We start from the raw sequence: 27,240 nt of genomic DNA on the forward strand, positions 1-27,240 counted from the left end.
GCCCCGTACAAACCATACATGGACATAAGAATTATAAAATAATGTCATTTTACTAACCTCTCAAATGTTTAGGATTATGGCATCCTTTTCATGCTTTTGGTGCATTTGCACAACTTCATACATTTGACTACATTATTAAGCAGCCTTATGCATAATTTTGTGCATATTTTACGTAGAAGTTTCTAAATTTCTTCATTTGTAAATGACACAAGATATGAATCTGACAGGGATGCTGCGAATTTGTATTGCATGTAAAAGTGTATGTCGTTTATTCCATGTACTCACGATTTAAGGTAAATTAATCCAGGTGATAATGAAAACCACTGAAAGGCCTGCATAATTGCCAAGTTACTACTCTTGACCTCGTGTATGACAATTGTACTCGCGTTGTTTAGAGAACGAATTATTGTACAGTGTATGTGTATGTTAAATCTGCGTCAGTAAGTCTGGAATTTGTCAACTATACGTTGGTTTTAATGTAGATCCAACATCGCTGTTTTTGCTACAATGAGGTTGGCCGTTCATTGGCCGCCGGCCAAGTGTCAGGCCGAAAGTTGGCCATTTTATGGCCGTTTCTTGGCCGAAAACGGGCCGCTCTGGTTTGACACCGGCCAGAAAACGACCCGGCCAATTTTCGGCCCATTTTCAGCCAGTTAATGGCTAAATCCCTGGAAATTGCTGGGAGATGTCGTTCTTGTTTAGGTTTTTATTGAGACAAGCCACATTTTTAGTTTTCTCTGATTAGTTTATAAACTTTGATTTGGGGGTGGGGGAATGTTTGATATTTTACAAAGATTCAATGAAATAACATTTATTTTGCGGCTGTCGTTTTATTTTTCTACGAAATTGGAACATTTTGGCATTTATTCTTGTTAAGAAATACTAAACTTAGAAAGTATTTAACTCGATTTGTTTGGACTTTCTGAAACTATGGACTTTTAGCTCTATTTCAGACACTATAAAAATATAAGATATAATTTTATTTCAACTAATAAAAAAACTTGAAATGATCGAGCCTCATTACTTCTGCAACCTGATGACACCCCATTACAGCTGTGGCACAACAATACCTTTATAAATGACATAATTGCAATTGGTATTAATGTTTTTTATTTTAAGTCAGTAATTGAAGTCAGATGTAAAACGCCTCATTTGGAATATTAAAGGCGAAAGCTTGTTTGTTACATCTTTTCCAATGTACGTTTTCATATTTTTTCTTTGCTCATCAAACTTTTTTCAATTGATATCCGAGTTGTAAGGGAACACAAGGCATAACTCTCGTATGCGTGCATCGGACACCATAAATTATGAATTAAGTCAATGTTATAATACAATGGTAAGTACAGGGAAAAGCCAAGTAGTCGAAAATTCAAAAATAATTAAATGAAAGCTGTACATACAAATTGACATAAATTAAAGCAGTTATTTAGAAATATAATAAAAAAAAATTCAATTCATTTCGTGATAAAACTGTTAGTATGTTGATAAATAATAATTAACAAATACAAATATTTTACCATTGGGCCGTATTATTAAAAAGAGAGAAGAAAACAATTGATTTCTGGAAGCGCATACATATATTTATAATACGTTTGTATATTTGTGACTTTTGAAAGGTACGGGAAACAGAACACTTACAATAGAGTCCAACTCCCTTTCCCCCGGAAGTCGGTATTTGGTATCCTTAACAATGGTAAAGAATTCGATAACTTATGGACCCGCTTTCTATGAGTTCGTCACGAATTTGCCACCACAGGGAGGACACTGCCGGGTAATTCCTTATGACGATGTGTATTTGCTCCCAATAACTAGTCAAGAGCTCATCAATACTACATTTGATCCAAGTAAGAACACTTTAAATTCGCTTTCTAAAATTGACATTTTGGTGACAGGAAACAATGAAGCTTTTCATTTCGCATTGTCGCTGATTTGACAACAAAAATATATCATTTTATCGTATATTATTTGCTCAAGATGTACCCAAGCATGATATCGAATACGTCATACAGTGCCACATGATTTGAACATAAATTCAGTAAATATTCATAGATTTCCAAGACATGATTTTGGACTATTTAAATATTAAAAATAATGTAAGCTTATATACTGATCATCAACACAAAAACGATGAACGTGGTTCATAAAATTTATAAACAGACTATTGGCCATGTATGATATCATAACGATTTTGGTCCACTGCTTTACAGCGGCAGTTCAGTTTGAGGCAGGGGTGCAAAAGTTTAACTTGACGTGTATCTACTGGGAAGACGAGGGTTGGACTGACTCCACCTTCTCCACGGAACAACCGCTGTTATATTACTTCTACGTTCAATACAGCCAGAATGACTATGAAAGACAAATAATTTATTTTGATCGTAAGTTTGATCTGGCTGTGGTTTTTGGGCGAGTTTATTTAAGTATATTATCAATGTTAAAAGTAGCTGTGATTTGTATAGGAAACAAGTGTATATGTGTTTATCATACATCATTTTTAACATAAACTTGGTATTTTTCAGCCGGGGCAACGTCTAATTTAGTATCTTTTCAAGTTGGCGATCCAAACAATGCATATGCAGCCACTGTTGTGATAAGGATCTCAGATATTTTTGGAGATTATTTTGAACTCAAATACAATGTTACAGTAAGTACATTTTAGGTAGCTAACAGCAGGGCTGTATGAAAACCACTGACGTCTTGCAATGTCTCATGACCCAAACCTCTTTGTCTTCGAGTTACGAATTTTTTAATGATTCTATGTCTTTTTGTTCCTGGTACTTGTCGTGCTTTGTCTTATGAAGTTGTAGCCTAATTAAATGGTTTAACACTAGCGTTCTATATATGTACATGCTATTAAACTATACCGTCCACATACAGTCAAAACCAGCACTAACAACACAAAATGTGTCGGCGCTAACAACAACGTCAGCAAGGCTTCAGGTGGTTATGAACTTTGTGTCACAGTTTGATGATGAAATGATCAAGGCGAACAGAACAGCCGACTATAGGACACTTTGTAGACGCGTAATGGATGTTACGTCCATCTACAACAAGTTGGTATGGAACAAGTGTTGAACATCGGTTCATTATCTTAAAATTCATGTTTCAGTTTACATTCATCATGTTTATAAACTGTCCAAATATTTACATAAATATGAAATATGTTATGGAGCGTAATGATGTGTTAGCAGTCTTTGAACATAAAATTAATTTTTAAATCAACTCAAATTTTCTTATTTTTAAATTCAAAAATACAATTAAATGTGTTGTTAATGGTAAATATTAAGTGTACCTATATACGGGACATTGTGCATATATTTATAACTTTATATTACACGCAGAATCAGGTTACTGTTGATGTAACGTCATGCAGGTTCTCGAATAAATTTAAATTCAACTTGCGAAAGACATCTGAAAAGGTCCACATGCTATTGGCGTGAACTTGTTATTAATAAGATCAACATCATGTAACCACTGCGTTCTTTTGACAAATGGTTTAACAGACACACTCTCCTGAAGATAGTTTGGCTTATTATTTTTGCTACGCTGTTATAAGCTGAAATATTGTACTTATGTTTTGATAATGCACGATGTTTTGTATGATTTTTGCTAGTTGTTTAGACGTCATGGGCCGTATCCAGTAAGCATCTTAGTAGCAGTTTTCAACTTAGTGAAAAATTGCCTTTTTCTAATGTGAATTTTAAGAAAACGAACAATGTTTGTACACCAAAAATAAGAAAATAAGCAAGACAACGGTCTAATCAATATATGCATATGAATAAATCTGATGAAAAGTAGCGGGTATTAAAAATAATCGTTGTTAAACATTACAAAATTCTCACTATGTTGAAAATATTCACAAAGATGCTTTTTGAATACGGTCCCAGATGCCCATTTTTGTATGACTGTACTGGACATGATAACATTTATGCTGCTGTGATATTCCCTGTTTATTCCCTAATATAATCATATTGAAATCTAAAACACATCTTAATGCACATTTAACAACAGTAATTTTGTTTTCACTAAAATAAATTATAACGGAAAATATGAGTTATTAGTGAATTCAGATATGTATGCATTTATAAAGCTTACAGCAGTTACAAAGCACTTCATGAATTCGACCAAAGGATAAATTGATTGTCCTGATAGCGAGGTGGTTACCATATTCGCTTCTCATTATATGACAAGAGGGTCTTTCCCGGGTACTTCGGTTACCATGACAATCTAAAACCAGACTCGAACAAAACATCGTGCCAACTAAAGTGATGTCTACCATCTTGTAGTAATTTGATTCACGATCATTGTAAAATAAGCAAGTTTAAATCTAAAATAATATAAAATGTTTAGGACACCTTTTTCACAGTAAGTATATTTATTATTTTTTAAAAGTGTTATTTTTATCATACATAGCATAATTTTATGTATATATCGACGAAAAATGGATATATTGGGTTTATTGCAATAACACATCATATATGAGTATTGTTTGTGAAAGCAAAATGAAAGACAAATATGCACGTGCATGTATATACTTATGTACAGTCGAAACACGCTTTGTCGAAGTCTTTTGGACCTCGGGAAATACTTCGAGATAACGAACATTTTATTCAACCGAAACATTTGAGTAAAACTAAATCCAACACATTCGAAAACAATCGGCATTATCAGAAAATCGAGATAACAGAGTTCGACTTAGCGAGTTTCGATTGTATCAGTTTATCTACATTCATACATACATATTTATATTTTTATATATATATATATATATATATATATATATATATATATATATTGGTTTAGTTGGATCTGCAAAATATTAGCATGCCGAATGACATATATTTTGTATATTGTATAAATATATATCTTGTGAAAATATAACTGATACTTTTTTATTTTATCATAAAAATAACTTTCACTTTCTTTGTGTAAGCGTTTAGATTGTATATTTCAACAACTGCCGCTTAATCGTGAGAAACAAAGAAAACGTAGTTTACCATAAAAAGAATCAATTGCTTTTTAAGTTTATTAATTTTGATTTCTAAGTAGTTTTAGTATATTTTCCCAAATCTAATATCCCTCTTGTTTACACGAAGGAACTGAACATATCGTCCGACATGGTACTGGAACCGGAAGATTTGACGTCCCTAGGTTTTCAGACGACAGAGAATGGCGAGCTGCTGACTTGGTCTGATTTCTGGGACCTTATTGTGGATGTGGCCGACACAACGATCGCTGACTATCTTATGGAGGTCAATAGTTGAATTATACTAATTCTTAGCCAAGATAAAACTTTGCGTTTTTGTACAAATACAAACGATTTTGCTTTAGAAATTCGCTAAAGAAATGAAACATTGAACTGATCATGACAAATGCAAGACAATCTAATGAGATTATAAGTATCTTCCATGGCCGAGAGTGTAAGATAGGTTCATTCCGACCCGAGCGTAGGGTCGGGATGAACCTTTCTTACACGAGCGGCTATGGTAGATGCTTTTTCTCCCACCTCAGTTAAACAAAATTAAGTAAAAAATGTATTTTATTGCCGGAACTCTTCTGTGCTTAGTGAAAATAATTGCGTACGGATATGCAATAATTCGTGGTTGTCATGGATATTCGCGCAGTGATTCAGAGTATGTGAATGGTCTGATCGGTCTTTAAAAAGTTCTAAGAAGAGTGAAGCATTATTTCTTGAAAGGTGCGTGAAAACTGTTTTCTGGTGACATTTGAAGCGAGAAATAATTAACTCGCGTTCTAAATATTGCCACCAGACAAGGTTTCCATGATTCGCTACAGACGACAGTCCTCAACAAGGGAGGTAATTACAATGTGGTGACCATTAAAAGAAGTTCCATACGGGCATTTTATCTTCGCCCGTGGGCAAGATAAGAATTTCTAGCATGGTTGAATTATTGGATCTACTTATCTGAGGTGGGAGAAATTGTTTTCACGACAATTGAGTCTCTTATAATACATTGTAAGTAAGGCCTAAAAAAATACATTTGGTTCGGGTTACCCGACCCTACCTACGGAATAGGCGCCGACCCTACCGTTTTTATAGTCAGTTTGAAAAAAAAAATTGAAAAACTTTTTTTTTAAATTGCTTTCCAATATGTAGTTTAAACCTTAAATGCTTATACAGAAGATAACTTTAACAACATTCTCCAATGATGAAAATGATATTCTTATATAAAGCCTAATAAAAAAAATAAAAAAAAATAAAAAGCCTTCCTACCCTACCTATTTTTGAAAAGGATGTAACCCTAACCAAACATATTTTTTTAGGCCTAAGTAAAAACGAACTACAAATTTGGTGAACTAATTTCATAATACAATAGCAAGGATTTGACAAATAATGATATAACATTTTGACACGTTATTCTTGTCGAATAAAACAAATTTTTAATACAATTTTAAATAACTTGGTTTTTGTGTAGGTCGGGGATTCATATGCCGCCATGATTAATTGGAGTATCATGACATGGCCGTCCACTAAGCGGATGACCATAGTTGCCATAGAAACTGTTAGCAGAGCACTCAATGCCACATTATCGGAAAAAGATTTTGCAAATGTTACAGCAGCCGTAAGTTATTAGCAAAGTTGCGAAACACGAACATGTTGCAGTTGAGTTTTAAATATGATGTATTTCACAAAGTGTACCAGGCGCGTACACCTGTCCGCACAAGTTGTGTTTCGCAAGACATTTATCACTTACCTTTTATAACTGTATTTAAAACTGTAATAGTTTCAGAATTTATGTTTATAAAAATAACTTGAACCCATTAAGCTGACTAAGTTATTGTTTTTAAATATGAATGGTGTAAAAAGACAGTGTGCTTATTCGTAACGTACATTGAACCCCCCACCATGGAACGAGTTGATAAAAATATATGGGTTTGAAATTTACATCGCCATTGAAAAGAAAAACAAAGATTAATTGAAAAATACATATGAACAACCATATGAATGAGTATCCCCGATGATATACAAGCTTTGTTGCATTTGTTTCAGGTGCTTTCTGCGCAGGTTGCCAACAAACTGGCTGGAAATTTAGCACAGCTAACACTCGATCGTGTATTTCCAAATACGGACCAACTTGATTCTGCTGCAACGGGTATTGACTTGTGTTTCTAACATATGGAATTATTTCCTTCCAACACACCTGTATAGACATGATTTTTATTTAAAAAAATCATACCATGTGTCGTTTTGTTTAAAACATATTCTTTTTCATCAACAGGCGTAATAGACCTGATCAAAAACTGCCTGGACGTTTTTCAAACTATTCTTACTCCGAATCTTCCCCAAGATCCTACTGTTGACGAAATGCGGAACTATCTTGAGTACATCAAGGTGTTCAAATCGGTGGATGGGGTGGGTGCAGAACCCTTAAGTCTTCAGGAGCAGACATTCCTCGCTCAGAAACAGCTTCAGAAATATTATGTTCAGAAACACATTAAGTCAGCATCGGTATGATTGATAAGCTATAATTAAAGTACTCGCTCATGTTTTTGGACCAACAATTATTTTCCCCGATAATGCTTCCTAAAACACTTACTGTGTCATTATTTCATTCTATGATATCAACATTGCGAAACAAATACAATAATAGTATTAATGGTGTTTTGTTTGGAGGAGTTTAAATCCAAGCCGGTAAAGTCAAATTACAAATTAGAAAACTGACGCCTTAACCACTATGCCACCAGGGCGCATATAAAAGCTGCGACCCCTGGATTGACAGTCAATTGTGTTACCACCAGACCACGGATCCGCCGCTTATAAAAGTCATGGTTATCTTGACATTTAAATAGTACATTGATATTTCACGTTATAATGTCAATCAACCTATCACGCAACAACAAGCCGTTATTAAGTGATCATTAGCGTAAGTATGAAAAATTTTGGTCTTCAAATTATTTTGGTCTTCAAAGACGGTATTTGAGCAAGTATCAACATTTGCTGAAGGGTTCCAGCTTTTAGTATCTTAGATTTACACACATATGCGCCTTATTTCGCCATTCAAAAGAGTGCATTTTACAAAAAAAACATGAGCGAGTCCCTTTAAATGACTTTGTTTTACTTTCACTTTTATTTCTTCTTTATTTGTTTTCGTGCTCAACGTATTTACAAAATATATCATAATTTAACATACACATTAAATGTTAACGGAGCGTTGATTTGATTTACAATTCTTGTTTTAAGTCAAGAGAAGCGTTGCCCGATTTGACCGTCGCATTAACACAACTAACTGAATATCTAACGCATCTTACACAAATGGGAGACCCCGAAAATAAAATGGAGAACGACTATGTTTACATCTCGTCGGAAATGTTACCCGCAAATGAAATAAAAGCTGCCGGTGATGTACATAGACCGCGAGTGACGATTGAACTTGGAGAAATAACGCCTACGAACCCAGGGCCTTGCAGTGCAAGCACAGTTATTCTCAAAGTAATTTCTTGTTATAAACTAAAAAAAATAATATGTAAGGCATGGTCAGTATTACAAATTGCTGTATCTCATGTTTTCGAATAATAATAATAATAATAATAATAATAATAATAATAATAATAATAATAATAATAATAATAATAGGCAGACACTCAATACATTTCGTAATGGATCATCTTCTTTCATTTGCAGACTATTATATTCAAACACAACCCATATTTCTGGGGTCAGTTTGCGGATCGGATTACATCCTATGTTCCTGTTTTCCAAATGGCCGGCGCAGTTCTCGCCACTGAGAGAGTGGTATACAGACTGGAAAATAAAGAAGAGGCGCTTTGCAGGTCAGTCATACACTAGCCACAATAATTATGGTACATGGTTACTTTTTCATATGGGGGCACTGCATATTATCTGCGACGAGTCAAAGTTCATAAGAAGTCGTGTCTACTGTGATAGACCAAGTGCTATACATGAGTGCTGTGTTGATTGTTGAAGAAAAAACCCCACACAATTAGAATCTGATCGTTTCGAAGTGAAGGTTAAAGCATCCATCTCCATAACCTTCGAGACACAACAAAACAATAACATATAATCTGCTGCTGTTTTTTTTCTTCACAATAGATAAATGATAAATTACACTTCGTTTTTATTTGTTTCGTTTACTTGCATATCTAGTTGGACATTTTGCCCGTTTCCATCCATATTCTGGAAATGTGATGTTTGTTTAGTCCGGCGTTCATATTTAACGTCACAGCCTATTTTCGAATATTTTGTTTTGTGTTTTGATATATTGCATCACAATGTCTGTAAGGTATTAAAGTTTAAACTAAACTACACACGGCCTTTTATCTTTCAAAATTACGTCATCGAAGCATATATTTGATAAATATAAGAAATAAAAAAAAATATGACAGTAAATTTGGGAGATAGTTGGTAGTTTCCCCTTAGTGATTCGAAAAATCAACTACATAGTAGTTAAGATGTTGTTGCTGATATAAAGCTACTTGACTATTTCCAACTACCAGCCATTTGGAAGTTAGGAATTTAGATGTTGTCTTGTCACACGAAATCACACGCCAAATGTAACTGTGTGTATGTCCACAGAGGTATCTTCGTGTCAAACACTGTTTTATTCCAGTTTTTCTTTTCCACATTAGCAATATTTATGCGAAAAACTACAGAAACAAGCTCAGAAGCAAAATCTTTAAACATAACCCCGGTTTAATGGCACTGGGTAAACGCCAAAGACATAGAGCATAAAAAAAATCACAAACAAGAAACATGGAAGACCAGCACAAAACTCTACAAACAGCACAGTGCATACATACTATATATACAAAACTAGGTATTCGAATATTTCTAGTTGCTTATTCGCTAAAACTCAACAACCAACTAGTTGGTAGTACGGGATTCAGCTTATAAGATGTATTCTAGTCAAGAGGTGTAAATGTAATTAAATAATACTCTTTTTCGTTTTTTTTACCAAACGACTTCAAATCACATACAATTGGCAACTAGATGGTAGTTGAATGTTAAAATAACCAACTACCAACATGTAGGTAGTTTGACATTCGACTCCCCAATTGACAACTATCAGCTACATCCTAACTTTACCGTCTTTTTTATGTTATTCGCTTTGCTTCGAACATTATTCAAGTAAACTAAATTAAAACACACAGCTATAGTATTACTATCTGTTGAAAATGGGCTGCATTTAAAAACAGTTCGGTTCAAATCATGGCATGAACTTCTAATTGTACTTAACATGGATATTGGTATTTTCCTTTACAGAGATGCAACACCTACATACGATCAAAATGATCCGGATAAAATGATATATATCCTCTTTGACAGACAACATGCCGAAGATGATATTCTGATTTTTTTGAGACCCAACGCCAGTCAGTTGGTATGTAAAATGCCTCAATCAAATTTATGTGTTTTATTTGTGTATTTTCTTACTTCACTTGTCGGCAATACAGGTAATACAAATGATAATACAGCATCACTCCCGCTGTCACACCTGTATGTCCATAACTAATGGCCTTTAAATGCCCCTGTTGTAAGTTGGAGTGATCGTCGCCATCAACCAGCATGAGTGTTTGGCCAACATGATAGCCGAGGTCAAACACATGCAACAGAACAACATCACTCCTGCTTTTGATGCTGTAATCCATATAAACTGTTTAAGGGATTTGACTACCAAATGAGCTAGCTTTCTCTAAACATTATATTGGTATACAAAATAAAATTTCATACATATTGGGCCCATGTAATACCTGGAAATGAATTACGATTAGGTTTACAACATAGTTTAATCAAAAAGAGAAACAAGATTTGAATGCTCATATTAAGTGCTTTTAAAATGAAAGTTCTTATGAATTTGTTCAAATTATTGAGTGAAAATGTATACACGCTTAGGTTTACGACCTGTACTTCAATAAAGAGGAGAAACCAGATATGCATGAAAACAAGTACTTTTATACAACTGAAATGAAAGTAGACAAATGGACACCTGAAGATGGGTACAAGTTAATCATCAAATCCTCTGAGTTCTCGGCAACGGGCAAGATCTGGATAGGCTTGCGACCACTTCTTGGTAATTTACATATTTTTGTTCATACAATCAATACGAGATGACTCTAAATGACACTGTATAAACGTATTTTCTTTCGAATTCCTTTCTATATGTTTTAGTTTGTTAACTGAATACTATGTATTTTTTTATACGCCTTTTCAACAGAAAACTCAGGCGATGTTTCCTTACTAACAAAGCCATTCTGTGCAAACATTACCAGTGTTAACTGTCTGGCTTGGGTACACCATAATGGGGAAGACATTTGGGACAAAAACAAGTGTGAGGTAAATACATTATTTTACTGTTCGAAAAGGTCTGTGTGTATTTATTTTTATTATAGCTTGATGACTGTTTTTTATGCATTATCGTGTTAACACAAATTCATATGTTTTAGGTACAGATAAAAATATTTTTGAATAGCTACGTGTCCACATATTTCACAGTTAAAAAAGAGCCAAAATATAGCTAATATTTTAATCTGTACCTAAGGCCAAAAAAAATTAATTGTTTGTTTAGGGTAACCTTCCCAAAATATTTAGGTAGGGTAGGTAGGGATTTTTTTTTTCAAAATCTGTCGTAAGTTCAGAGTGTTTCCTTGCACATGACAGTCTTTCCTACATTACTGTCATTGCCTGACTTTGTTTTATCATATAAACAATAATTCTGATCATCCAATTCGCATTTATCCGCCCTTCGTAACTCTCTATTCGCTAACGAATATTTTTTTGCTCAGACACGGAAAAAAATAGTTATGGTCGGCGCATTTTTATAGGTAGGGTCGGGTTACCCGAAACAGACATATATTTTTAGGCCTAAATCATATCCATTTTTTGTTTTTATCATTAAGGTCAAATGAATTAGTTACGATAGTGCATTAGAATTAAAATAAATATTTTTTGGCTTCAATTATATAGTGGGCCTTTACAGCGGTTCTTTGATATTTATTGATGTGTATGTATGTATCCCTAAACAGGCATTTATGTTAATTCTAGGGTATACCCTTATAGCTTGAATAAATGAGAGCATAGTATTGTTATTTTTGCAAAGGTCTCCGCCTCAAGCACACGAACACATACGGTGTGTGACTGTGAAAACACAATGAATACCGCTGGTGCCGAGCCTATGACTGTGGGAACTACTTTCTATGTCCCATACAATAAGATTGATTTCAAATCGGAGCAGACGACAGCATTGCCCATCGGCAGAGGTCCTGTAATCGCGATTGCTGTTGCAGTCAGTGTGATGTATGCCCTTCTCATATTCTGGGCCTGGCGGGAAGACCAGAAAGATCAGTATAAGGTTGAAAATCACATTTTAGTGCCTATCATATTGGCATTTGCATTAAATATGTTTTGGTAATACTGTACTGAAGTTCTAGACTTGTCTTATAGAGTAAAGTATGTAACTGTGACTTTAAAGCTGCACTCTCACAGATTTACCGTTTTTACAACTTTTTATTTTTTGTCTTGGAATGAGCATATTTTTGCTTAAACATCTGTAAACCAATGATATAAGGTTGCTGACAAAAAATCAGATCGTAGGTTTTCATATTTCCGTTCTAAAATTAATGTTTATGGTTAAACCGTTACTAACGGGTTAAGAAAAATGCTTAAAACGTCAATATTTAAACTTAAATATAAAAACCTGCGATCTATTTTTTTGTCAGCAGTCTTATATAACTAGTTTCCATAGATTTTCGCAAAAAATGGCTCGTTCCAAGACAAAAAATAAAAGAAGTTGTCAAAACGTTCAATATGTGAGAGTGCAGCATTAAGATTGGTGTATTGTGTCCGTGGTATTAAACAAATTATAAATACTCCCTAACTGTAATCGCCATCCCTGATACAAATGATATATATTTGAACCTTCCACACAGTGGTCATACTCCCTTCTGATTGATAACGACATTGCGGACAGCAGTTTCTACATCATTCGAGTGTACACAGGACTACGGTCGGGGTCCGGCACAGACTCGAAGATAGGATTCGTCCTGGTCGGTGAAAGCGGTGACACGGGAATCAGGAGATTAGATGACGACACTCATATCGTATGTAACAGTTACAATCGAAACTCGTCAAGTCCAATTCTGTTACCTCGATGTTCTGGTTTTAACGAACCCTTTTCTTTTGGTTTTAGTATACACTTAATATATTTCGGTTATATCGAATGCTCGTTATCTCGAAGTGTTTATTAGGTCCCAACAACATAGCAAGTTTTGACAGTATTATCATATAAAATAGTAAAAAGCGAATCATGTCTTACCGTGACAATAAGAAATTCTGAAGGATTATTTAATGATTGTATTTACAAATGAGGGCAATACATAAACAATAAACAAACTATATCGACAATTGTATGTGCTTGTACGAATCTGCTTGGCAGAGAGCCAGAATATCACAAGACGTGTATACTTCTGAGAATAATGTGTAGATCCTTAAACACAATAACTGTGTTTAAACAAAATGGCCTAATAACATTTATTACATATTTCAGTCATAGACCTTTACCTGTACTTAATATTACAGCAAGTCTTTTCCTTATGGGCTCATTCATGTTGAACGTAACATTAACATAAATCGGACCTGACGTCAATTACGTCAACGTGGTGCACGGAATTGAAGCGATTTATTTATAAAGTTGTTTAATTTTTACCGTATGTCTGTCAGAATTACACTACAAAGTTTTCAGTACAATATTTATTGACAGGTTTTGACAGTATATCAAGTTTGTTCACCTCGACACTAACAGTTTATAATTGTTTGCTTTATTATTTTATATCAGGGATTCGAACAAGGAAGTGTACGAACATTTGTGATGAGCACAAGGCGATACATAGGAGACCTTTTATGTATGCGTATTTGGCATGATGACACAGGTGGGAATAACTCAAGCTGGTTCCTGAACAAAATTGTCATATCTGATCTAAGAAGCGGCAAAAGGTACGAAGGAAAAATGCTATTTTGTTACGAAATTTTCCACAAACTATTATACCGGTAAACAGTTTTTGCAGTTCTGATGGACCAAGCTTCTCCCATCAGATCAAATAATCAAAGACATTAAATTGTATTAAATAAATGCTGATGAAATTAATCATTTGAAATAAATATCTACAAAGCATATGGAAGATAAAATGTACCTTCTGATCATATTTTGAAGATGCACCTTTGCTTGCGACCAGTGGTTCGATTACGACACAGGCGATACTAAAGTTGACCGTGTATTAAATGCCCAGCCAGCAAACCAGTTCTGGTCCTTCATGGAGATGGTTTCATATACGATTGCTGAACATCACCTTTGGCTGTCAGTTTATACCCGTCCAATGAAAAGCAACTTTACACGTGTACAGCGTCTGTCATGTCTTCTCGGATTGATATTCCTGACCATGATTGCCGTCACCATGACGTTGCAATCCCCAGATGAAAATATTTATCAAATAGTGATCGGACCGTTTCGGTTCGCTTTTGAAAATTTTCTGGTTGCTTTGGTTGCACTCCTTATTTCAACCACCGTTATTATGATTGTGACGTTTTTCTTTAAAAACGCCGAATCGGATGAAAGTGCGAGATTTCAATCAACCCTTTTGAATGCATATAGAAAAGCAAATTCTAAGATCCAATTTGACAAGTCTGTAATCGGGCGCATTTTTGTACCTCCAGCGGAGGAAGCATTGCAATACAACTACTACTTCCTGCCTCACTTTTGTGTCTATGTTGGCTGGACGATACTAGCAATGGCGATTGCAGTGGCATCTTACTTCATTTACTCCTTCAGCGACTCGTGGGAATTGATAAAATCAGAGTATTGGATGTCCACCATTTTCGTGTCTTTCTTCTGTTCCATCATGGTCACTGAAGTCATTAAGGTATTGTTAATATAAAGTACTAAATAAAAAATATCATATGTACAGGACTTATTAGCTCGTCATTTGTATTAAGTCTTTGAAGATTATTTGAAAATGTTTATGCCTGGTGCCTTTTTACAATTCGGTATATTTCGAATAAGTATTTCCTACTAAAATTACTTTATCTCTCGTTCAGTGTTTTATGGAGCCGTACCTCGTGCCTCTAATCAAAATTTGTATTTGACTTCTGGGCTTGTCCCTATAAAATCCATTGCAGTTTTGAAGGGGCACACTACAAGTTGATGCAAAAGGAATGATTTCAATGCATTGCTGTGTTAAACTCATAACCTCATTGAATTTCATGATCAAAGCAAAAAAATATGACAAAAAAGAATAGGCTTTATAAATGGTGTTTTTGTTGTTGTTGTTGTTTTCAATTAAAGCTACGCAGCCAAATATTCGTTAAAATGTATTATCTGTACACGAATCATACGTTTTTGTTTGTTATGATCATTAAATTTAAATAAGTCTATTATATAAAGCATTAAATTAAAGAAAAAATGGCACCAACCTTATGTGTCGCTTCAAAGCCATCATTTCAATGTACATCAACCTTCACCTCACAGACGACTAAATTATACATGCTTATATATCAAATGCGATAAGGAATTGTCTCCACAAATAAACTAGTTTTCTGAACACAATTAACACTAATGTTAGATATACATTGCCGATGACCCCATTTAATTTGGTATCGATTGAAAGGTAATTGCTTGCAATATGCTTTTATGTAAAGTAAATGCCAAAAAAATCATTGTTTGCATATTTCCTCTTTATTTCAAACAAATTTGGATGTGAAATGACCTATTTGGCAAACTTTAAAGCCAAAATATATTGTTTGTTATTTTATGTACTCTAAAACCATCTCCACATGTAATATACATGTAGTATATCAATTCACGTATTTGTGTATAAGACACACCAATACATTTCATGTCGAAGAACTAGAGAGTTTTGTTTAATATCCGTTGTTTCCATTGTATCATTGATATAGAGGATATTTGTTTATTTCAGTGTAAGGTCGTATTTTATTTCACGAGTGTCATAGAAAAACATATTTTCACGAGTGGCGAAGCCACGAGTGAAAATGTAGTTTTTTTATGATCACGAGTGAAATTAAATACGATCTTACACTGAAATAAACAAATTTTCTGTTTCTTTTATGCTTATTTTCGGAGTTTTATTTGTTTTTTATTTATTTCTGAATTACCCCCTTTTTTGAAAAGGGTGGGCTTTACGCCGCTACCCGTGGGGCGCCCCTCATGCATAATTATAGCTGTCAACTTTTCTACTTTCGGTTTGCTGAGAAATAGTTCTCTGCTATTCATTCTTATAGCTTAATATTCGTTTTTTATTGCAAAGCTTTATGAACAGTAAAAAATGAAGTATTATTAGTGCACAAATGTTCCAAAAAATAATGAAAACACTTTTTATTTTAACCAAATTACTACGCCGCTATTTATAGAATGAAAATTTGGAAGGTCAAATGTGTTAGCAAAACAAATGGATACTCATTGGATTTTAACCATTCTTCTTAGTTTAAGACTGCATATACGCGTGTGTTTATACTAAGTTAATATTCAGTCATCTTACTGTCAGATACCAGTCTGTTTCGCTTTAAAATGTTTGTTTTCCAGAAGAGTAAATGCCACGCTAGTTTGTTGACACATTTTGAGATGTGGGTGGGGTAAAAAATATCGGATCTATCTCAGTATCTGTAAATTGTTGTGTGAATTCTCCAGGAAGCTCATTTTACGTACTACAACGGTTAACAGTTCAAAATACATTTGAACGATGCTATAAAATTTTATTTATGTTCGAACAGTTGTTTTTGTCTGTAATTTGTTTGGAATGAAAGCAAATGTTCGAACATTCAGCTTCAAAGATCAGTAAAATGTTTGATAAACGGGATAACCGGTAATAAACGGTAAGTTGTTAATTTCCAATTATATATTTATTTAAATTTATAAAATATTTCTTTATTTTTTTTTAAACATTTTTTGACATAATTTACTGAAGTCCAGTGTTCTGTTTTGACCAAGGCAAGTACATGTAACAACAAAGGATTTTAAAAGTAGTTCTGAAAATTGATATTTTCACTCCTTATTTTGCAGTAAAAATATCAAATTGATATTTTCACTGTTGTTATTTCACTGTTAATACCCCATATTTCATCGTAAAGCATGAAAGAAAACACTTTACCTTTACATTGGGAACATGACATGTACGTACAATATAACAAGGCTAGCTCTCTATAGGCTAGCTCTCTATAAGCTTGCTCAAAAGCTCAGAGCCAATGCCGAAAAAAAAACAGCGAGGAGGCTACATACACCGATAATAGAATTAAATACCAGCCCGGAGAATAAAGGCACCGATTATAGAAATATAAAGACCAGCCAGCTGGATACTATATACACCGATTATAGAATTATAAAGACCAGCCCGAAGACTATAAGCACCGTTTATAGAATTATGAAAATATCATATAATAATCCATTCCGGTATTCATCCAGCAGTAATTAATCATTTCATGATGTAAACATGTATCCGTAAATACCACTATATTTCTGTTTGTTCAGGTTATCTTCTTCGCCCTGTTATACCTGATGCTGTGTCCACGTGCATACGAGGCGCCAGATCCATTTATAAACAAGGACAACCTGGAAGAAATAACTAAACACAACTCGGCGACTCTGACTATTGGACCACGTAAATAATTATGATTTAAAAATACAGCTAAATAGTTCATGTGAAAGCATGTATGTGTGTTATTCTTATTTCAGCCTAGAATAATTATTTTTGCTGAACATGGCAAAATATAGCTGTCTAAGTTATACGAGTACATTAAAAGACACATGTATATAGTAAAGGCGTTTAAAGGGACTGTACACCAGATTGGCACCAAAAAAGTTTTTTCTGTAACGAATCTCAAGACAATAACCAATAGAAGAACCCGTGTCGCCAAAATAGCAGTCCAGCGTCGTATCCACTGAGCCACGACGGCTTACTCTAATTGGGTGACATAATTAAGCTATACACCTACCTCGGTAATATCACGTGATAACACCGACTAGCCAATCACGCATAAGGAATGAATTCTACCTGGAAGACCTACCCAGTAATCTTTTTTAATGGAAAAATACGAAAAACTGCTAAATTTAAATAAATTGTAAACTATGTGGTACTTCAGTTAGTAAGTTTCAATGCATTGTACACATCGATGCCAAGTTTATGTCAGTTTTCGCTATTTTATCATACGGAGTAAAGCCCCTTTAAGGATGTCAGATATCAGAATTAAATATTTAGTCAAAACTGGTTTATGGTACAATTATTAATTTCAGAATTTCAAAGCGTTTTGCCAATACCCGAAAACCCGGATGATGATGCATTATTCGAGAATAAGATAAACCGGATTCGCAACCACCAGCTCTTGAAGATATTCACTCAACTGTCATTGTACAGCGCTCTACTGTATATGGTGTACACGATCAGCTACGAAAGCAGAGACCCGAGGTCTTTTATAATGAAAGATCACTTGGTTACAACGTTTAAGTATGCTGACAGTGTATGTGTTATTTGTTATTTATGGCTGACTCACGAATTAATTATATTTTGTCTTGTTAATATCAAACTATTTACAACTTTGCGCATTTTGGCTTAAAAGCTGCAATCTGATTGGATAAAACAAGTCATGTGACTGTCATTTCTAAATGAAGCATATTTCTCCTAAAATATCATACAGACTACTTTTGATGCAACACTGTGCAGAATTGATAGCAAATGTGTAAAAACAATATTACTTTAAGGAATCACGCAATTTTATTAATAAAGACATGTTGAAAGCAATATGTTTAAATAAAGAAAGGCATTATGTAAAATGAAACAACAGAATACTAAATTGATAATGATATCGATATGGATCTCTTTTCTTTACAATTTATCACTGAATAATGCAAAATTAAACCGAAAGTTTTTCTGATCTATCATCTGTTTTTATGCCTGTTTTGTAACTTCCGGAAAATGGAGAAATCTTTGTACAATTGGATACACAGACATTCTTACATCTGCATTTCCATGAACAAACTGGAATTGAATGAATTTGTTTTTTAATAATTCACAACGTGAATTTTTATGTGACACTGCGTTAAACTGGAATGTCTCCAACAAGTTTTAATAGTGAAAGTTTGCAAAACGTCTTACTACAAAATGAATTGCTCAAATGTTTTGAAGTGTGTTCAATTCATTAATAAATTTCACGCAATTGAAGGCTTGCTTAATCTAAAAGTACAAAAAAGTGCTAACTCGTTAATCTATACTTGTTGAAAAAAAAAAAAAAAAAAAAAACATGCGCACAAAACCAGAACTGCTGACTCTGAGATATTTAGGTCGTTCAAAGGGAGATTTAATGCATTTTAACATATTTTACCACATGAAGATAATTAAGTCTTAATGAAGTCATAAATAGACATTTTGTGGACTGTTAAAAATTGTCCATATTACTGTACCGGTAAATTGGCTGAAATATTAAAAAAAAAACGCAAAATTGTGCTACTATAGTACATCCCGGACAACGACATCGAAATGTGCCACTGGTGGTTACATACCACTCAAAAGCAGGAAATAAAGGGATATATTGCGACCCTTTGGCAAAATAAATAGCATTTGTTTCTTTATTTAAAGGTAAAAGATTTGAAAACCTACACAAAATGGCTGAATGAAACGTTCGTTGACAATTATTTCTCCAAGAGTTACTATGGAGCAGCTCCGGACGGCCAGACTATAGCTAAAGTCAAGCCCTACATGGAAGATCTGACAAATCTTCGTGTTGGTCCTGCACGTCTTCGACAAGTGCGAATTCAATCAGGTACTGCACAAAATATCGATAATAGAATGCACTGGAATGTAAGAATAGTAGCCAACAAAACAAATTGTAGTTTAATATAGTTTAATGGATCACAGATCAGCATACAGAGCCAAACAAACAATCAGCAACAAACACACAATACAATCCAATATGTCAACACATATATTTTGATAATAACTATTCAACGCTTTTCATCGGATATTGTGTTGGGAGTTAACAAATATTAACTATTGAAACGTAGTTACTGAGCGTGTAAAGATTTACACATTCTAAAATAGCACAAGAAATAACATTTTAAGAGATGAATTAATTCTAAAAATCGATTGAAGCTTTAAGGAATTATCACTCTGTATCACAACTGAATTGTGGTAAACGGCATGAAATCATCGAAAAGGTTGATGTTCATTTGGACAAATTTTACAGCATACACATTTTTTTCCGTTTATATATTTATATAAAAGAGTGGTTTATTATCTTTAATCTCAAATTTATAATTTGCTTGCGTCTTCCATTAAATGTACGTTTACAATTTTAAATTCATATTTCTATAAAATAATATTAATTTACGTATTATGTTTTTATTTCAATTTTACAACTTGTTCTCGTTTTTCTTTTATAGTTCGTATGCTATAGTAGATTGATATTTATAGTGCATTATTAATTTGTTTATTTTTTTTAATTTCAATTTTAAAAAAATCTCGTTTTTCTGTGAATGTACGTATGCTATATAAAATTAGTATTTATGCAAATTCAGAAACTTGCGTTATTTTAAATATTTATGTAAAATAATTGTTAATTCATCGGTTTATTTTTTTATTTCTTTTTTCAATTTAAAAACTTGCTTTCGTTTTTCTGTAAATGTACGTATGCTATATAAAAATAATATTTTCTACAAATTCAGAGAGTTGCATTGGACCTTTACGCGGAACGAAGCCATGCCATGGAATATACAATGAAAAGGAAAAAGAAACGACAAACTATTGTCTAAAGTGGAAGTCACTTCCATGTCCTGTGGCAGAAAAGTCGGAATATTTTACATCCCCTGCCTGGCTGTTTAATTCTTCCGACGAAGTATGGGGTTTTTCGACGATTGCAAAGTATAACACGTACGGAGGCGGCGGATATTTCATGAAACTTGATGTCAACAGTGACGTCAGTGTGAAAATCTTCACTGAACTCATCGACAACAACTGGTTCGACGATAAAACTAGAGCTGTGATCCTCGAGTTTTCAGTGTATAACGCGAACTCAAACTTATTTGCATACTCAAAATATGTTGCTGAGTTCCCCGAAGTTGGAGGCTTCATACCATTTGTCGAAGTCTATGTTTTCAGACTGTATTTGAACACAGGACCCGACGGCGATTTTGTACTATTTCTGCAGTTTATTTTTGTACTTTTGGTAGTCTTCGCAACACTTAACATGTTGTACGATGTGAGCACGGATACAAGAGCATTCCTCCGAAGCGTTTGGAATTATCTGGATATATTAGCTTTAGTCATGAGCTACGTTACTATTGGAATCTACATTTATAAAGCAGGAATTATAAAGAAAACAATTGAGATATTTGAAAACGACAAAAATGCGTATGTCGGATTTGAGAATCTTGCTTTCTATGATTTTATTGCAAATACTGCATACGGAATATTGGTATTTCTACTCTCTATTCGTGTATCAAGGATTCTGGGGTACAGTGGGAAAATAAACGAAATGGCCGCAGTAATTGTAAATGCTGCAGACGATCTCCTCGGATTTTTGATAATATTTGGTATAGCAACATGTGCCTATGTAATTTGGGGAACAATGCTTTTTGGATCAGCCGAGGAAAAGTACAGTTCGTATTTCAAGTCATATGGTACACTTACAGAAGCCATAATCGGAAAGAACAGAATCGCAAATATACTCGTTTCGAAACCAATATATGCCGAACTGTACTACTTCTCATTTGTGATATTTGTTTTGTTCACGCTGTCTACCATGGCTGCAGCTATTCTGAACTTTAGCATCACACACGTGAAAGAGGAACAGGAGAAGATAGCACCAACAAATATTGTAGAAGTTCTCTGGGATAGAGTGATGGTTTTGGTAAACAAAATAAAGGGAGTGAGGAAAAATTATGCAGGTTTGTAATAAAATATCAATATTTAAAAATATATGGGAAAGCATTTGCTATCACAATAATTATGTTTCTTGTTTTGTCATTTTGTATTTGTTTTCTGCGTGTTTATTTAATATACTTTAGGACACTGATGAACACATTCAATGACGGTAAAACGTATCGAATGTGAAAAGTTGGATGCTTGAATATGATATCATTATACTGTTTCATATATTTATCATTTATCAGACAAGCGAAAATTGACGGAAAGACGGGATTCAGACGATGAAATTCGTGCAATTCTCTCAGACCTGCGGCTGTTCATGAGGGGTGTGCAAAACAAACAACGGGTATTTAAATAAAAGATAGTTTTGATGCGCATTATTAATTAAATTTATGAGTATAAAATTATCTAATTACAAGCTTTGAACTGTAAATATAATATTAAAATTGTGTCAAATTCTTTAGGAGTTTTACTATAAAGTTTAATTTACTGCTATTGTCCATAAAGTTTCAAATATAGTTTTACGCTCTCCGATGGTTTAAAGAGGTACTATATAGATTGTACTACAGTAGAACCCCGTTGGCTCGAGCTCGCTTGACTCGAATTCCTCAACGGCTCGAACTGGATGTTAAGGACCGATTTCTTAATACTGAATGCAAGAATTCCCGCTTGGCTCGAACTTTCTGAGGCTCGATGTATTTTTGCAGGTCCCTTTAAGTTCGAGCCAACGGGGTTCGACTGAATTAATGTATTATATTTTTTAATGCATCATTATGGTGATCTCATTTGATTTAAATGGTCAAAAGAAGAAAAAAACGCGTTTTTAACTGTTGAATGTGTGGCCACGTATCTATTTATTGAAACAAGAATATCATTTCAGTCAAATGAGTTAAATATCATAATGCATTAAAATTTAAAAAAAAATATTTTGCATCAACTAACATTGTGCCTCTGTATGAAACAACTTAAGTGAGAAACGTTTAACAATTTGACTTTCATAAAACTACTTCGTTTTCACTAAAGTGCGTGAAAGAGGGGAAACCGTTTAAGAGAGGAGGCGTTTGTTAACTTTATTGTTTATTTCAGACCGAAGAGAAATACAAGGTGCCAGATAGCGAAGACGAAGTGGAGATTGATAGAAATGCATAACATTGCTGTGTGGTTTTGTTACATATGATATTCCCGTCCATGTGTATGTACGTATGCCTTAACAAGGTTAAGTGATAGGCAAAGAAGAAGAATTCGAATTAATGTTTCGTGTTATCAAGTTTGACTTTTTGTTATGTTTATGATTATGCTTAATCTGTGATTCTGTAGAACTGAAAACTTTCAGTTAATTTGTTATTGGTAGCATGTAAAAGTTTTACTTAATAGCCGTCAAGATCATGCTGGCTCGAATGACGCTTTATTTTGTATTGTTGTTGAATGTTGTGCCATGATTGAGATCGGACTCTCGTTAAATGTTGATTTAGGGCTCTCGTTAATGTTTGATTTTGGGCTCTTGTTAAAGTGACACTCTTATTCAAAATCAATACAAACACAGATATAACAAACATAAATTTTGAGAGATAAACCTTAAACTACTTACTAAACAATAGACTTTTGGAAATTATCAATTACTTATAACAAGATTATGATCGTGTATTTACTAGATGAAAACGCAAAAATATTAAATGATTGGTGAATGCTAAAAGATTTACACTGATCTACTATTATTTCATATGATAGGAAAAGCGTGTTTTCTGCACCTTTCCTTCAAATTAAACTTGGTATCCCTCATTAGAACCATTGTTTTTGACAATTATTCATCCTTTTTGGTATATTAAAACAATTGAATTAAATGTGGTAATTCCATTTGGGAGTAAGAGTGTAATTTGGGGCTCTCGTTAAAGTGTGATTTTGGGCTCTCGTTAAAGTGTGATTTTGGGCTCTTGTTAAAGTTTGATTTGGGGCTCTCGTTAAAGTGTGATTTGGGGCTCTCGTTAGAGTGTGATTGGGTCTCTCATTAAAGTGTTATTTTGGGCTCTCGTAAAGGTTTGATTTGGGGCTCTCGTTAAAGTGTGATTTTGGGCTCTTGTTAAAGTTTGATTTGGGGCTCTCGTTAAAGTGTGATTTGGGGCTCTCGTTAGAGTGTGATTTGGTCTCTCGTTAAAGTGTGATTTTGGGCTCTCGTAAACGTTTGATTTTGGGCTCTCGTTAAAGTGTGATTTTGGGCTCTTGTTAAAGTTTGATTTGGGGCTCTCGTTAAAGTGTGATATGGGGCTCTCGTTAGAGTGTGATTTGGTCTCTCGTTAAAGTGTGATTTTGGGCTCTCGTAAACGTTTGATTTGGGGCTTTCGTTAAAGTGTGATTTTGGGCTCTCGTTAATGGGTGATTTGGGGCTTTTGTTTTCCAGTTTCAACGACCTCTTCCACTAGTGAGGTATTTCTCACATTTTAACACGGTAACACCAATATTCCCCAATAACGATATTTTGATTTTGTTGAGTCTCTTTGTTGGTGTTTGACCTTGATTTTTCTGCTTGATTAAATTTTAGTCAAATATGCTTGTCTTTGTTGTTTGCATTGTTCTATATGTGTGTCACAGGAAGGTTGAAATTGAAGAAATGGGTTTTTTAAGGTAATATTTAGAATTTCTTTACATGGTCATGATGTTTGTGTATCCTATAAGTTTATAAGTACCTGAACGCATTATTGAAATAAATGATAAATGGTATAGATTAATAATAAAATACATAACTCCTGGTGTTTGCTTCAAGATATGTATTTAAGTGGCTTTAAATTAAGACAGCAATTGCATGTAAAACATTGTTTTAGTGTAACGTTTTAGAACAAAATCATCAGTGGATTACGTTAATGTTTAACACTGTTATATGTGCTTATAAAGGATTTCATTTAAGGATTATATATCTAAAGTGACACTATTTTAGAAAATCAATACATACACACGTACTACAAACAAATCTTGAGTGATACATCTTTCACTACTTACTAATTCATTTATGGCAAGATTGTAACCGTGTTTTTAATAGCTGAAAACAACAAAATATTAAATGATTGGTGAGTGCTAAAAGATTTACTGTGATCTATTATAGTCTCATAAGGTAGAAATACCATGTTTTCTGGACATTCCTTCCAAATTAAACACGGTATCCTTCATAAGAACCATTGTTTTCGACATTGATAAATATACTGATTGAAATAGAATAAAATAATAATTAAATTATATGCCATTGGACAATCGCGCCAAATTTTAACCAAATGTTTTCATACCGAAAATGACGCCATAGACTTTTCTTTTCTTGCACTTAGTGCATTAACGTTTGTTTTTCACATGAAACCAGTGTAAAAACAAAAGAAATAGTCAAGTTATATTACGATAAACTCAATGTTCCAAAATGTTAGTTTTCCATGAAAATATCCACCGTTATTTTTCAATAAACCGCCAAAAAGCATAAAATTACAGCCCTCATTCGAACGTATGACACAGATTATAAAATAACTGTTTAATAATTATTTGAAAGACATTAACTGAATCCACAAAAATAAACAAATGACTTACTAAATGAGACCATCACATAAAATGTCATGCAAATATTATCAACCAAGCATCAGACTTAAGCTCTGGAAATGTCGACAAAGTCCTTTTCAAGTTTACCCATGAAAAGGGATGCAAATAACAAACTGACCGTACCATTGTCCATGGGTGCATCCGTATTTGTTTGAGATTAGTCATCAATAAAATTGAAAAACAAATATTATGCAAAACAACCTCGCTAGGTTTACACAGACTATCAATAAATTATTTGCCATGATTAGTACTATTTTCCATATAAATTTAACAAGATTGTTTGCTTAGAACTGAATCTACATTGTTTAAGATTCAATATAAAGTTACTAGTGGCGTTAACGATTGCAATAAAGGCACATTCTCTATTTTGACCCGTGTATTTGTTTATATACACGAATAAAGCAATGCATTACTAGTTGCATTATACCTCTTAAATATTTCTTTTTAACCATCTGATTTATTGCGAAACAGTTCGACAAAATGGAGAGCTTAGTTAGTTTAAACATTATATATTTTACGACGATTGTGAAGAAAGTTATGATAACTTATACGTAATCACTCTCGTTGACACGATGTTGTGCGAGAGTGTGGTCTTGTGTTGTGGGGGAAATCGGGGTGCCCGGAGAAAGCCCACTTGTCCGGCTTGGTGACCACTTTACAAACTCGAGCCCGGGTCGCCTAGGTGCGAAGCGAGTGCATTAACCACTTCGCTAACCGGGCAACCATAATTAGAGAACTTAGTTCATAATAATACTCAAACACAAAATTGTTAACGTTAACAGCGTTCGCTCCAATGTAAACACATGTTCCCAAAATTACAAATTGTGTTTATAGGATTCATAAACCCTTTAACAGTAATTTGTTACAGTGGTATAGTGTTTGTAGTTCCCGCCTGCAGATCGAAAGGGTATCGGTTCGCGCAACATCATTATGTTATTTTAATAATTGTTTTTCTTTAATAATTTTGTTTTGTATGAATAATATTATGACATGAAATTCGTGTTAAAACAAATAACATTGATATGTTCTTTAAAATGCTTACATATGGTTTATATATGATTACACGGATAAGTGACCAGTGCATGGATTACCCGCTGGCACTATTGGTTGACCAGGGTAACTTTATCAGTCACATATTTGCTTGTGTATCCTGGGAATGATGTAGAATTGCAGGTTACGTATCCTCTTCCAAAAGGTTTCGAATTAATCCTGTTTGTTAAGAAAAGAATAAAAAAAGTTAAGTACTGTCGTTTCATTAACAAATATTCCTATCTCCAGTTGTTGAAAAGCCTGCTGTATAATCCATGCTATCATTAGGTCAAACATTACATTTTAGAAAGCTATATAACTCCATATCTGCTTATTTATTTTTTAAATAACTGAATACGGGTGTTTACCACATCCAGCTGACGTGCTTTATTAATTTCCGGCAAAATGCTTCCAAGTAGCACTAATGAGCATAGTGTCATATAGCATAGCATAGTGTCGACTACAAAACTCCTCGGATTGAACGATTTCGAAATTCGTAATAATTTTTCCAGTCGCATTCCATCCAAGTTCAAGGAGATTTCGGGTTTATTCAAAGGTCAGATAACCTTATGTGTGTCTGCTTAATATTTCTCCTCTCCATGGAGGGATTAAATTAAATTAATAGTTCTCACAAATCTTGTGCATTTTATTATGTCAGAAGTTATTTAATATGCGTGTTTTTATAATTAACATACCCGAATCTTTAAACTGCATCTCTGGAACTAGCAAAACTTGTTTAAAAAATAA

The 27,240-nt window shown here is 33.8% G+C and overlaps 1 protein-coding gene across 2 annotated transcripts in view; it reads left to right on the forward strand.

Annotated features, from left to right (window-relative positions):
- Nucleotides 1-24,466, forward strand: part of LOC128245129 (uncharacterized) — a 31,687-nt gene extending 7,221 nt beyond the window's left edge. Inside the window, exons 6-29 of one of the 2 annotated variants that reach the window (XM_052963375.1) lie at nt 1,617-1,844; nt 2,208-2,375; nt 2,517-2,641; nt 2,875-3,054; nt 4,348-4,362; nt 5,094-5,249; nt 6,435-6,581; nt 7,010-7,112; nt 7,239-7,468; nt 8,201-8,449; nt 8,642-8,790; nt 10,241-10,358; nt 10,871-11,048; nt 11,193-11,311; nt 12,075-12,326; nt 12,904-13,074; nt 13,809-13,966; nt 14,184-14,889; nt 17,508-17,637; nt 18,270-18,493; nt 19,609-19,792; nt 20,694-21,914; nt 22,140-22,240; nt 22,981-24,466. In XM_052963375.1, coding sequence (XP_052819335.1) covers nt 1,617-1,844; nt 2,208-2,375; nt 2,517-2,641; nt 2,875-3,054; nt 4,348-4,362; nt 5,094-5,249; nt 6,435-6,581; nt 7,010-7,112; nt 7,239-7,468; nt 8,201-8,449; nt 8,642-8,790; nt 10,241-10,358; nt 10,871-11,048; nt 11,193-11,311; nt 12,075-12,326; nt 12,904-13,074; nt 13,809-13,966; nt 14,184-14,889; nt 17,508-17,637; nt 18,270-18,493; nt 19,609-19,792; nt 20,694-21,914; nt 22,140-22,240; nt 22,981-23,043 — 5,375 coding nt within the window. In that variant the 3' untranslated portion in view covers nt 23,044-24,466. The remainder of the gene's footprint in view (nt 1-1,616; nt 1,845-2,207; nt 2,376-2,516; nt 2,642-2,874; nt 3,055-4,347; nt 4,363-5,093; nt 5,250-6,434; nt 6,582-7,009; nt 7,113-7,238; nt 7,469-8,200; nt 8,450-8,641; nt 8,791-10,240; nt 10,359-10,870; nt 11,049-11,192; nt 11,312-12,074; nt 12,327-12,903; nt 13,075-13,808; nt 13,967-14,183; nt 14,890-17,507; nt 17,638-18,269; nt 18,494-19,608; nt 19,793-20,693; nt 21,915-22,139; nt 22,241-22,980) is intronic. The other variant, XM_052963382.1, reaches the window with a different exon arrangement.
- Nucleotides 24,467-27,240: the final 2,774 nt, after the last annotated feature.

The sequence above is a fragment of the Mya arenaria genome, chromosome 2 (assembly GCF_026914265.1).
Source record: "Mya arenaria isolate MELC-2E11 chromosome 2, ASM2691426v1".
In the NCBI taxonomy this organism is placed as follows: domain Eukaryota; kingdom Metazoa; phylum Mollusca; class Bivalvia; order Myida; family Myidae; genus Mya; species Mya arenaria.